This window comes from Mus caroli, unplaced genomic scaffold (genome assembly GCF_978045245.1).
Source record: "Mus caroli unplaced genomic scaffold, Mus_caroli_1 scaffold_12, whole genome shotgun sequence".
NCBI lineage: Eukaryota > Metazoa > Chordata > Mammalia > Rodentia > Muridae > Mus > Mus caroli.
The window spans coordinates 15,747,312-15,760,245 of NW_028227267.1; the positions used below are offsets into that span (position 1 = coordinate 15,747,312).

Genomic DNA, 12,934 nt, shown 5'->3' on the forward strand with positions numbered 1-12,934 from the left:
GGAGTTGAGAGATTTGAATGGTGGGAGGGAGTTGTAAACAGTGCTTTATGAATGTGCCCCTCATGGCTCTCATCCATGGGTGCTTTATCAGACGTAGAGGAAGACGGCTTATAAGTAAGTCTAATGTCATCATGTCATTCACAGTCCGTGTCATAATGACATTTAGTGGAGGTCTCCTTCATTAACCCTTTGCTCTTCTCATCTCCGAGTTATTGTTCTGTGTATTTTCTATCGTCCTTGGCTGTCTCAGATGATCAGCTGGGCCATATGAGCAACTGGATCGAGGCGAGAAGGATTGTTCCACTGAACTTTAGATGGTACCATTCCTCTTTTGAGCCTCAGCCCATGTCTTGTGTCTCACATCACTGCAGGATATTACGGTTCACAGACTTAGTTTCATGTGTCCTCTTGGTCATATGTAGCTGTGTGGCTTGGGGCAAGTAAACTTCTGGGAGCCTAGTCCTCAGCTTTAGAGACATAGCTTATTTCAGGGGTGGTTTCTTCTCAGCACCACTGAAACTGGCAGGCATCTCGGATTCCAGAGTATTGGGAGATTGACTTTGTCTTTTGTTAAGTCCTTTTCCTATTCTGTGCCTTAACATCCTTGAACTGTAATGGTAATGCAAAGAGAGTTAGGGGAATAGCCTGGGAAGTCACTGTGTTGCTGAGAATCCAATTACATAGCTGCACTTTTATGATGCATCTAATTATCAGTGGATCCAGACTACAAAGTGTCCTCTCACTCAGGTTGCTATGCCCCACTCAGGAAGCCAAGCAATTTCTCTCTCCTTTTCCTCCCTGATCTACTGGTACTGTGACAAAACTCAGCTTCCCCATCCATTTGATCTGGAAATCACAGTCTGAAAGGCAGGCAAAGGCCGACAACAGCGTATGCCATCCTCTTAGGCTAACCGCCTCTTACACTGGCCCTGCCTTTTCAGGTTAAAACTCCATACTTGTGAAGATGTCCCAGTTCTGCACAAGCGATAGGGTGGGTATTGCTGATGCTGTCCCATGAGATACTCCAGACAGGGACAGGCTCTGCCAGCTAGCTCATGTAGCATAAGGACCCACTCCACAAAACAATAAATGTTCTATGCACTTCAATTCTATGTGAGTCAGGCCTCGGCTGGATGGCTCTTCTGATAGACTTAGTTTGTGTCACTCAGGCAGAGATTTTTTTTCTTACTAGCACTAGATAGTCTAAAATAACCTCACTCTTATGTATGCAATTAGTGCTGGCTGTTGGCTCAGCTGCCTGCCTAATGGGCTGCATATGCCATCATACGTGAAAGGATTGGTCCAGGGCATAAGCCCTAGTATACATGTGCTTGTCAAATCCTGCTTGTATTATGAAAGCAACTTACATACCAGTGCAAAACAATGTGGGAGATGACACAGGTGTTTGTATAGAGAATAGCTCATTTCTATAGCTATCTATTACACTGGCCTTGCCATCTTGTCTCTATGAGATCTCTTATTTAGTTTTTACTATAAAACATCTTATTGCCTCTCTGAACTACGTTTTTTATACAGGCCAGACCTACCTGTACAGGGATTATATCACGCCCCCCCTATATCAATTAACAGTTGATGGAGTCCATCTACCCTGATAATGGCTAGGTTTATGGCAAGTTGGCAAAAGCCAACCATGTTGTCATCCTGAAAGTATGAAAATCATCCTCATCTGACTAACGCCATTATCACCAAAGGGAGAGAGTATGGTGAACGTATTTCTTAGGCTTTTATACTTTACTGTAATTCTAATCTCATTCTAGGATTCTGGGAACTACTGAAGATAATTCTCTTTTACTTTTTAGAAAACCCAGACTGCAAGCTTCTAGAAGCCACATAGATTGCCACAGGTACAGCTTCATCTAGACCCCACTTAGGCTGACTCCAAGCCCCAGACTCTAAAACTCAAAAGAGAAGCAATCCTTTTGCTAGAAGGGACTTGCATGTGGGAGGAGTCAACTGTTAACTGTAGTATTGCACAAGATGGGGGGGGGGGCTGCGGGAATTCTATCTACAGAAGAGATTCCAATGTCAAGACTCTCTCACATCTGGAAAATTTCTTGTCACTTCACCAATTAATGTAGCTGTCACATTTATATAGGTCTACCTCCCAACCCCCATCTTTGTTCTATCCCCTCTTTGTTCAAAGTAATTAGTCATAGGCCATAGACTTGAAAACCTACCCCCAGCCCTCTCTCTCTCTCTCTCTCTCTCTCTCTCTTTCCAGCAAGACTGAGGTTTTCTGTGTTGATCTCAGTCATGTGATCTCCCAATAGTCAACCCCAAGTAGGCGACTGACAGACTATTTGAAATTATACTTAAATTTTTTTGCACTACTTTCATCATCATCTATGCTAAGGTGGAAACAGTTTGAATAGTAGCGCACACAGGAAGAAAGAATTGTGCTACATGTTAACCAGCTGGGCGTGGCAGGGAGACGGGTTTGCTGTGTCACAAAACTGGACCTCACCCTTAAAAATAGTATGTAACCATGTGTGTTTGTGTATGGATATGCACATGTAAGAGCAGGTACCAAGAGGGGGCATAAAAGAGCCTCAGGTCTCCTGGAGCTAGGATTATGGATGGGTGTGAGCTGCCAGAAGTGTGTGTGGGAACTGTGCTCCCATGTTTTACAGGAGTAGCAAGCCATTAGCAAGCCATTTCTCCAGCCACCCCCCACCCCAGATCTCACTTTTAACAGCAGTTTCTTATCATCTTAAATAAATATATTTTCCTTTTCCAGGTCTTGGTTTCTTTGATAATACATACTTCAGAGCATTGAGCAGAGTAGGCAGGACCATCTATGGGAAGCCGCTTGTTAACACCCAGACACCCTTGCTGCTCCTTGGTGCACATAACTAAAATGTCTTGGTACACTTAGAGAAAACCACGGTGCTTTGAAAACATGAGCCTAAACTGAAATATCCAAGACAAACGGCACAGCTGGATGACAGTGTATTATCTTCCCCCCAAACATATTAAACTCTTCACTTTTCAGTCTTTTAATTTCATCCTTTTACTAGGAATTGAGTCATTTCTTTCCATAGAAATGACCTAGACTTCTTAGACTTGAACATAGTCTCTGACATTTACTGTCTGTGTAACTTGTAATCTCATTTTTCTTAGGGTTTTTTTTTTGTTGCTATACTAATATTTCTGATATGTATGTGTCTGCAAGGGTGCAGATATATCATTACACTATGTACTTAGCATCCAAATGTCTGCCATCAGGTTAAAATTTCCCAGGGGTTATAAAACTGGTCCTTGGCCTGGAGATGAACCCAAAGGTGGGATGTTCTACTCTCAGCTTGGAAACCACCCTGGCTTATGTGCAATAGGACCTACATGCCAGGAGGTTCTTCTCCTTCCGTCTTCTCTAAACATGTAAGAAAGACACCACTTTGATCTTGCACTCTCTGTATAGAATTGCTCTTGGCAAGCCTTGCCATGACAGCTGGGCTCCACCATGGCAACTTCCTGTAGACACTGGCAAAAAAAAAAAAAAAATCCTGAATGCCTAATGCTCTGGAGAAGGCTTGATGAAGGGAACCAGGTGTGTTCTAAGAGCCCAGGTTGGGAGTGTTGACACAGTGCCAGGGAGCTTGAAGAAAATGTGCCTTTCCAAGCATCTCCCAATTCACCTCCACTGTCGTGGTCTTGGTTAGTTGGAGACCCCAGAGCTGCATCCACTCATTGCCTTGGCCTAATTTTCCACACAATGTAACAAGTTCCATCTCAGCTCACAATCAGGCAGGACAGGACTGTGTTTGTTCTTGTTGGCCCAAGAGACTGAAGAGCCAATTAAAACTCCATCTCCTAGTGCATGGGTCGGGGGTGGAATCAACAAAGAGGAACATAGAACATGCTGCAGGAGGTGCCAGGGCTTCCTGTCTGCTGTGGACTGTGGATAACTACTTAAGCTGCCCTGATTTGTCATTTAGTAGGTTGTTGGAAGGGCTTAGCACAATGGAGTTTCTGTCATACTAAGCATCCCACATGAGACAGACTCCTGGACCTGCACTGGGCTCATTGGTACAAATCGCTAAAGTATCTTGAAACCTGAAGATGCTTTGCCCAAAGTGTTCATGTCCAGGGTATTTAAGGGCATCTACCTGTCCAGGCAATGAAAAGGGATCTACCTGCCCAGGCACTCCAGTCAAAGAGAGGCCACAGTTTTTATGGAGTGTGGACCTCAGATAACAAAAAGGAGCCCTCTAAAAGGATGAATGTTCCATAGCTAAGGGTGTAAATTATGTACAGAAAGGCTGTTGATGGACGAAAGGTATGGCTTAGCATCGGAGCACCTGCCTAGCATTGTCAAGGCCCTGAGCTGAACCCCTCACAATGTAAAACTAAGAAGAGAAGAAGGAGAATGCATATGAGGATAAAGCCATGAATGTTCAATTGGAATAAAAATATATCAAAGCAGATTTTAAAAATTAAACTGACAAGTGCCACAAATGTTAAAATAACTAAAAGGACACAAATCTTTTTATTCTAGATATTCCTATTTCAAAACTTTATGTCTTACAAATTCCCTCACAGCTCTGTTGCATAATCACATTTGTGATGTTTTCTATAGAGAGCATGGAATGACAATTCCATCTTTTAGCATGATTGACTGAAAATTGTTTTTTGTTTTTAGGAGTTGAGACACAGTTATGCTATGATTTAGTTGGGAATCTTCTAAAAGTCCACACACTGAAGGTATAGGCCCCAAAGCAATGCTTCCAGGATGTAGTGGAACCCCCAAAACAGTGAGCTAAAATAACTCCTTCCTCTACTTAAGTTGCTCTGTCAGGTGTTTTGTCCAGGGTGAGGCAGAGCTGACTCCCATAGCCTGGGCTGTTACTGATAGCCCCTACTTCTTGCTAAGCCTTTCATTTTCTTGGAAAAAGATCCTTAACCTTTGGCACATTACCGACTTGGAGTACCTCCTTGATCACCTGGCAGAGGTGACACCATCCTTAGAGTACCTCAGCCTTCTGGGAAACGTGGCATGTCCCAATGAGCTGGTCAACTTGGAGAAGGATGAGGAAGACTATAAGAGATACAGGTGAGAGCTCACGTGGTGGGAGAAGGGAGATGGAGACTGCAGGGCTAGAATGCTATGGGCTCTAGAGTAAGCATTGGCAAGTGCCCACGGACTCCCATGTTAAACTGTGGTAAACTGTTGTCCTTTAGAAACAGAATCAGGTTTCTTCTCTTTTTCGGTTCATAGAAGCCAAGAAAGGACATGGGCTGGTCAAGCTCAGGGGCTGAGAAATGTTTTTCATCATGGGCTAACTCATACGCATTTTAGGTTTTACATGGATCCTGTCATAACTGTTGAACCCTGATGTTAAAGTGTGGAAGCAGCCATGAATGATTTATAAGTGAATATACCTGACTCTCTTCCAATAAAACTTTATTTATATGATAAGGAAGGGGATTAGCGATATCTTCCCTTTGGTCTCTGTTATAAAAGGATGTTGTTCTTAATACCCTACTCAAATCAACAGAGGAGAAGGAAATACTACAGTTGCAGCTGGGGCTCTTGGGACCTAGCTCTGGAAGGGTTGGGAAAAGAAGCTAATGGTCTGAGAGGGACTTGTCCTACTGGAGTTTAACCCTGTTGATCTACAAAGAAGTGTAGTGGGAGTAATTACTGTGTATCAGGCTAAAAATATAAGAAATACTGACCATTATTATAGATTTGTAAGAGAAAAACAAATCCAACACATGGACATAGATAACATAAAGCCGGGGTTCAGTTGTACCTCTTTAGAGGAGTTCTGTGGCTTTGGCTTCATTTCTAAGTTTCATGATTAATTTTGTAGAGTTTCTAGGCCTAGAAAAAAAAATGACCGCATGAAAGTCCTTCTCCACTTGGAACATGTTTCAAGCACGGTGTGATGTCATAGATGTAAGTGTGACTTCTGATGGGAGAAACACAGCTGCCATCCAGCCAGGGCAAGTTGCTTATTTCTCATGTTTAATTGCTTAGATGTCGAATGATGTCTGGACCACTCTTTTTCAACTTTGAATCATGAAATTGTCTGATACAAGGCATGTGAAGGGATCACTTTAAACCTAGTACCTTCTTGTATCTACATTTTTGGAATAACACTTCTCATTATAATTATTAGTGCATATTAATTATCAGGTGAATGAGATTCACTGTGATATTCTCATATCACAGTATATATTGCTCTCACATCTTCCTCTGTACCCACCCATCTCCCTGCTTCTTCTGGCACTCATACCCTTTCTCAGTGGCATCTCCACCACTACTTGAGATTGTATTTCTTTTCTATTTAATTCTAGTTTCCATGTATAAGGTAATGTGTGCGACACCTAGTCTGCTCTATGTAATGATATTTTGGTCTATGCAATTTTTTTTTTTTTGCAGACAGCATGTCTTCGTTCTCCTTTGTCGATAAATAATACTCCATTATATGTCAAAATACATTCTTATCCTTTCATCTGTTTGTAGGCACCTAGACATCCTCCATCTTGGCTATTGCCAGCACTAAGTTTAAGATGTATTTTGGAAGGCCAAGTTCAAAAATGTTTACCTAATAAACATGTTTCACAAATGAAACATTGTTTGAATGTTTCCTTTCCACTTTCTGACTTTTTTCTCCATATTTTTGTTTGATTTGTAAACCACATGTAACTTTTATATGCATATAAGTATCCATTTGTATTACCTATTTATGTGTATGTGTATGTGTGTGTGTGTGTATGTGTGTGTGTGTATGTGTGTGTGTATATATATACACATGTCCCTTTATTCATTCATGCAACCAAACATAATATATGAATACAATTGTAGATAAATAATTTTTTAGGATGAGAGAGAGCAAGGATCAGGGAGAAAGACAGGAAATAGGATGAATTTCCCATTTGTTCTGTTTGGTCTCAGATATAGAGCTTAGAGAGGTGTAAAGGGAAGAGAAAGGCAAAGACTTCACTGTTGATTTTGTAACTGGTCAGCTTGACAAAGCAGACTAAGCTTCCCTGTATGGCAGTAAGATTTGAAAACCTAATGTGGAGCTCCATTCCAATAGGATGACTTAAAACAGGGATGGCTGTCTAGATCAGTGGTCCTGAGACAGCTTGGAGTCAACTCAGCCTCTATGATTCTTTTGGCAGCAGACCATGTTTTGCTATGTGACCCCATGTTATACATTCCATCATTTGTATTCCTCTCACTGCTATGGACACGTGTACAAGAAGGGAAGGATTACCACTGAGTAAAAGCAGAGGCCTTGGCTCTTGAGGCCTAATGCAAACCTCGGTCATGGGAATGTGGCTAGGTGACTATGCTGGGGTGTTTGGGATGACTCTCCCTTCTTAGGTATCCGATCCAGTTAGCCAGTAGCAACTATCACCCAGACTCAATTCAAGTCTGAGTTGTGGGTCAATGTTTTTGCAGTAAGTTTGTTTCTCTAAGAGCAATCCTCGTGTATCCACCTTGGCAGTCCCCCAAGCAGGTCCTCCCTGTCTCAGGTCTGTGTTGCTGGCAGGATGTGAGAGATGGGGCTGAGAAGGCTGTTTGTTTGTGTATTTATGACAATGCTGCCTTGAGGGACAGGAATCAAGAGCCTGCACACAGCCCAAATCACATCTAGCCACAATTGCCTTTGAAAACCCATAAGTTATCCACACAGTGACTGGTAGATGCTCACACTTGGAGAAAAGGCAGCCACCAGGAACAATAGAGGTCTTAAATGTGTTCCTACTCCCTTACAAATCCACTACATCATCTTGTGAAATGCTGGGCTGGTTCTCTAATGTGCTTAAATCTTTTATTCATTTTTTTAATTGTTGACTTGAAAAGCACTCTTCCCTGTATTTGGAAGAGTGAGATGCAGCCACGGCATAGCTCAGCTCTGTGGTCTTTCCGCAGGCCTGCTTTCTTCATCCTGGTTGGTGATTCATTTACCCCTGAGAAGTTTTAGGGTTTCACAATATGGCTTTTGAATCCAGAGTTCCTGTGGCATATGTGTTTAAACAAAGCAGAACAATGGCCTATCCCACGTTGGGTAAACTATTTTCCTGCCCCTTCATCCACAAAGTGTGAGGTCTACCTTCTCTCTGGCTGTCACAGAAATCATCATAGTGGAAGCTCTATGTAAATTTGTACGGCATTTTTGCTAGCAAATGACTTAAGCAATGAATGATACTTCTACAGTTTACTGTTTTTCACTTTAAGTATGTTTTTGAACAATGCTTCATCTATTAATCATTTAAGCAATAGCATTCAGAAGCAGGAACCTGTGGTTCATTTAGTGCTGTTGAAAAAAAAAATTCCTATTGATTGGCATCCTCTGTGGTCATGTGATGTAATATTTATGTCACCCAGCCATACATCAAAACAAGTGTGTCTGCTGTTTTGTTTCCATGGGAGATGTTGACTTCAAAGTTTTCAGCTCAGGCTTAGTTCATGTGTGGCTAACCACCAGACCCGGAATGGGAAATGACTAGGTTTGTGTATATTGTTCTCTCTGTTCCATCTTTCCTACCCTTTTCCCAGTGCCTAACCCTTTGGCTTCCTCGTTTACCTTTGTGTACATAGTTGGACTTTCTTGGCATCCATCCCCACAGTAATACAGGCTCATTAAATTTCTCTGTGAACATGGACATACTACTGAGTGGTTGAGCAGAGCCCAGGGCCTGTTGTTGTAGGAGTGTAACCATGCCTGGATTCTCTTGGCCATTTGTGTTTGTTCATGGCTGAGAAGTGAGCAGGGTTTGAACTCATTTGCATTTTGCTGTGTGGATACGGCACTGCTGTTCTGGGATGAATGTTGCATGAATATGAACTTGGGCCTCTTGCAGATTTTGATACCATACAAAATCCATATAGAAAGTTAGGGGTGGAAACCTGGGTGCTCAGAATAGTTTACTCTCTCTCTCTCTCTCTCTCTCTCTCTCTCTCTCTCTCTCTCTCTCTCTTTCTTAAAGATTTATTTATTTATTTATTTTATATGAGTACACTGTAACTGTCTTCAGACACACCAGAAGAGGGCATCAGATCCCATTACAGATGGTTGTGAGCCAACATGTTGTTGCTGGGAATTGAACTCAGGACCTCTGAAAGAGCAGTCAGTGCTCTTAACTGCTGAGCCATCTCTCCACCCCCCTTTCTATGTTTTTTTTTTTCCTTCTGGCAGGTTTTGTTTGTTTGTTTGTTTGTTTGTTTTTTTTGAGAGAGAGAGAGAGACTAAGAGATAGACTGATTCGCTGATAGGCAGAGAAAGGAGAGAGAGAGAGAGAGAGAGAGAGAGAGACAGAGACAGAGACAGAGACAGAGACAGAGACAGAGACAGAGACAGAGACAGAGACATGACTAGATAATAAGATGGTGAAATTCCAAGATGGCTGACTTCTTCCTTATACTCTTTAACTGAGAGAAAAGCCTACAAGCTTAAAAGAAAGATTTTTTTTTTTTTAATCTCACCACCAGGGCACTCAGCCTATGGACAAGTTCAAGGCCAAGCCAGGACCTGTTTACCCCAAAGATACTGACCTATTTGCCTCCCTGCCTTTCTTCAAACTAAGGAACTCTAAACTTGGGGGAGAAAGACTCCCCTCACAGACCCTTAAATCTTCAGTCCTGGAGGAGATCTGAGTTTAGCTTTCCCAGTTGCCTCTGCAAAGCAGGGTGTCTTTTCCTTCATATGCCTGCCTTATGTGTGTTTCCTCACCCCATAAAAGCCTTTCTTTGACCGCTGACTCTGTCTGCTCCTGTTCTATGTTCAGGATTTCTCCACTGCATCCTGCCTCACTCCAGATATTTCTTGTTTTCTCCTTCTTCACCTGGCAGAGAAAACAAACCCCGTGAAGACCCCTGGATGCTAACACCTTCTTATCTTTTCCTTCAGGAAGAATGATGGCTGAAAGTCAGCAGAGACTAAATGCCGAACATCACCTTTCAGACAAGAAGCCTGGGCTCTCAGGCTTGACGCTGTTCTTCTGTGGCTTAGCTCTGTTGTTCATTTTCTTTCAATTTCTGTCCCTTCAGGCTCTGGTTGTTTCCCCTAGTCCCCCACCCCACCCACCCTCTGTATTCCTTAAAACTTTAAATTATTTAAAATATGAGGCCCTTTCTTTGTTCCCTGGTAGGCAGCAGCCTGGGGGCCTGCCCAGTGTCTGTAGCACTCCACCAAAGGAAAGGTAGGAGGGGCCCTCTGGTGGTGTCTGGGGCCACCTTGGGCTACCACCCAAGGCTGTTTCCCACTAAATAGGAGCTGTAAAACCTGTGGCTTATATAAACCAGCTAGCATTCCCCAGCTAATCTACAATCTGGGCTTTGATGATCACAAGAAAGCAAAGGTCACGACCCAGAGATCAAAGCGACAGAAGCCCACACAGTAATTGCCGGTTACCCTCCATACAGGCCCTTGGACTGTCCTGTGGGTGTATTGTTTGCACAGAGACTTCAAACATGCTGTCAGTGAACTGAGAGCAAAATCAGCTGGCCTTTGCCAGTTGTCAGGCCAATTCATTAATGCTGGAGGTGCGCTCACCTCAGCTCATTAGAGTGAGGTCATCAACATCATTGTTGTCTCTCAGAGCATCTGGAGCTGTCCCACTCAGTCCTTTGTTCATGCTGCCTTGGTCCTCATTGGTGTTTTCTGACTGCCTCTTTCTGGAGGTGGGAGGGGGTGGTTGTGCAAGGCATTCAGGTGAGTCTGGTGTATCAAGAAGGGACTGTATGCATCTATTTATTGTCAATCAACTTTGAGCACAGAGACCCCAAACAAATTAGTGTTTGAAGGAGGTGAAGGCCCATTGTCATGGCTCAGGAAGGCAAGCTCAAAACCTTATAGCCCAAGCTATCTGCTCTGCCCTGAAAGCTCCCTCCCCCAACTTTTTATGGTGACAACCTCTTTTCCTTGGCACCCTGCCCCCAATCTCTAAGAGCTTTGGTCTCTCAAAGAAGCTGTGTCTAAGCCCTTGTTGTTTTCTCTCATTAGTCAAACACCTTTAGCAGTTGATCCATGCTCTCGACCAGCGTGAGATGGCCAGTAGTATTAAACAGAGTTGATGTAATCCAGTTGACAGGCAGGAATCACATTGTCTTGTTGGCATCCTTGCCCTGTTCTGTTAGGCTGGGAAGGGGGGGGGGCGACCAAAACCATCCAAAGGCTCACCCATAGCTGCTTTCAAGGCACCAGGTAGAGCATCAGTAACGTGTACTTTGTCTCTGCACTCCCCATGTATGGGAGTGAGAAGATGTTGGGAAACAAAGGGAGGAAGCATTGCTTGCCATAAGTGGAATGGATAAACCATCCAGTACTCTGGAGCCTGGCTCTCCCAAGGACTCATGAGAGGCTTGAACTATTTCCCTGAACGAAGTATGACTGCCAACTCCACCAGCAGATCTGAGGGATCCATGGCATGAGTCTGTGGTTTACACTATGACTGGGGAACAGGCAATCTTTCTGGGGGGAACGTGGTAGGCAGGGCAAGAGAATGTTGGCCTTTCTTTTTGACATCTAGGCAAAAAGTACTAAGGCTGTTGATATTAGAACAAAACAAAGAGATTCTTCCATAGTAACAAAAGGATTGAAATTGTTCCTTCCTCCTTCCAGATTTCGCTTTGTCCTTAAAGGGTCCTTTAAGGAGAATCTACCATTTTACATGGAGAGAGGGAACCTCTGGGTGGTGGTCTCTCAGTTTCAGGAAATTTGGAGACAAGTGGGGACGTAAGCACCTTCGCAGAGCTACCTGTTCTCCTGATAACCTCCTTTTCCATGTCACAGCAAGCGGGGCCTCTAAGTCCCACCACCTCTAGCCCTGGGGGCTTCCCTCCAGCCACCTTGAGAAGGTCAGGGAAATTGGAGTTGCCTGCCCTCTGTAGCTAGGGACATGAGACTTAACTGGACTGATCTCCTCTCATTAAGCAGTGCCCTGGCTTAACAAGCGGTTTTATAAATCTGAAGCTGTCTCCGAGTGTCACAGGATTTATGGACAGGGGGGGTTCTGCCATAAAGTGGTTTATGATGGCTGCCTTCTGTGTTATTAGTAGCTGTCTCTTCCCTCAACCATTGCTGTTTGATAATAGCCTTAAAACACCCAGAATTACTTACCTGCAAGTCCCATTCCCGATAGCCCCTGTTGACAGTCTGAATAAGTTTACTGGCCTTTTGTTGTTCTTTTCCTTCAAAACAAACTGATTGAACCATCAATAGCTCCTGTGAGCTGACAGAGGGATGTCATCTGGACTAGCCCTTGTGATTGTAGGTTATCTGGGGGAGTTAACCTCTCCACATTGTTAACTGAAATGTTTTATGTACTATGCAACTTTAGGATACGGCTGTGATAACCCCCAGTAACTAAGTCATACATCACGGGAAAGAGATTTGGGTGCAACAAATAACCCCCGGATTAAATTTACAAGGGCTGAATTGATATTGTAAAAGCCTTCGTTCTGAGGCTTTCAGGAATCTGCTCTCGTGTTTTTATGGCAAGCTTGTATTACACTCAGGATTGAAGCTGCAGCTTTTGCCACTCTGACATGACCTAGAACAAAGGGAAATGGATCTCCGAAGACCAGCCTGGGACAGGCAGGCAGGACTCGACTGGCTTACGGCTTGGCCAGAATGCTGGAGCCTATTCTAAGTCACCAGGGGACAGGAAGACCTGGTAAATGTGACTGTTAGCCTGGCTCATGGAGCACAGGTGCTCGGGCAGGACAGACTGTTAGCTGAACTGGGAAAGAGACTCTTGGCTGCCTCATTGCTCTCATAATTTCCCAACTATTAGTCCTTGTGGTGCTGTTTTCAGTAGGACATTGGTTCTCAGCAGGATGGCAGCCGTGACAGCATCACCTGGGAACTTATTAGAAACATAAATTCCAGGCCTCAGTCCAGATTGCCTCAGTAAGGAGCTCCGGGGATGGGCTGGCGTCTGCCTCTGTGCTTTA

General features: G+C 43.6%; 1 protein-coding gene across 1 annotated transcript in view; it reads left to right on the forward strand.

Annotated features, from left to right (window-relative positions):
• Lrmda (leucine rich melanocyte differentiation associated) overlaps positions 1-12,934 on the forward strand; it is a 1,040,878-nt gene that overhangs the window by 563,612 nt on the left and 464,332 nt on the right. The window contains exon 4 of the mRNA XM_029469305.2: positions 4,932-5,071. Coding sequence (XP_029325165.1) covers positions 4,932-5,071 — 140 coding nt within the window. The remainder of the gene's footprint in view (positions 1-4,931; positions 5,072-12,934) is intronic.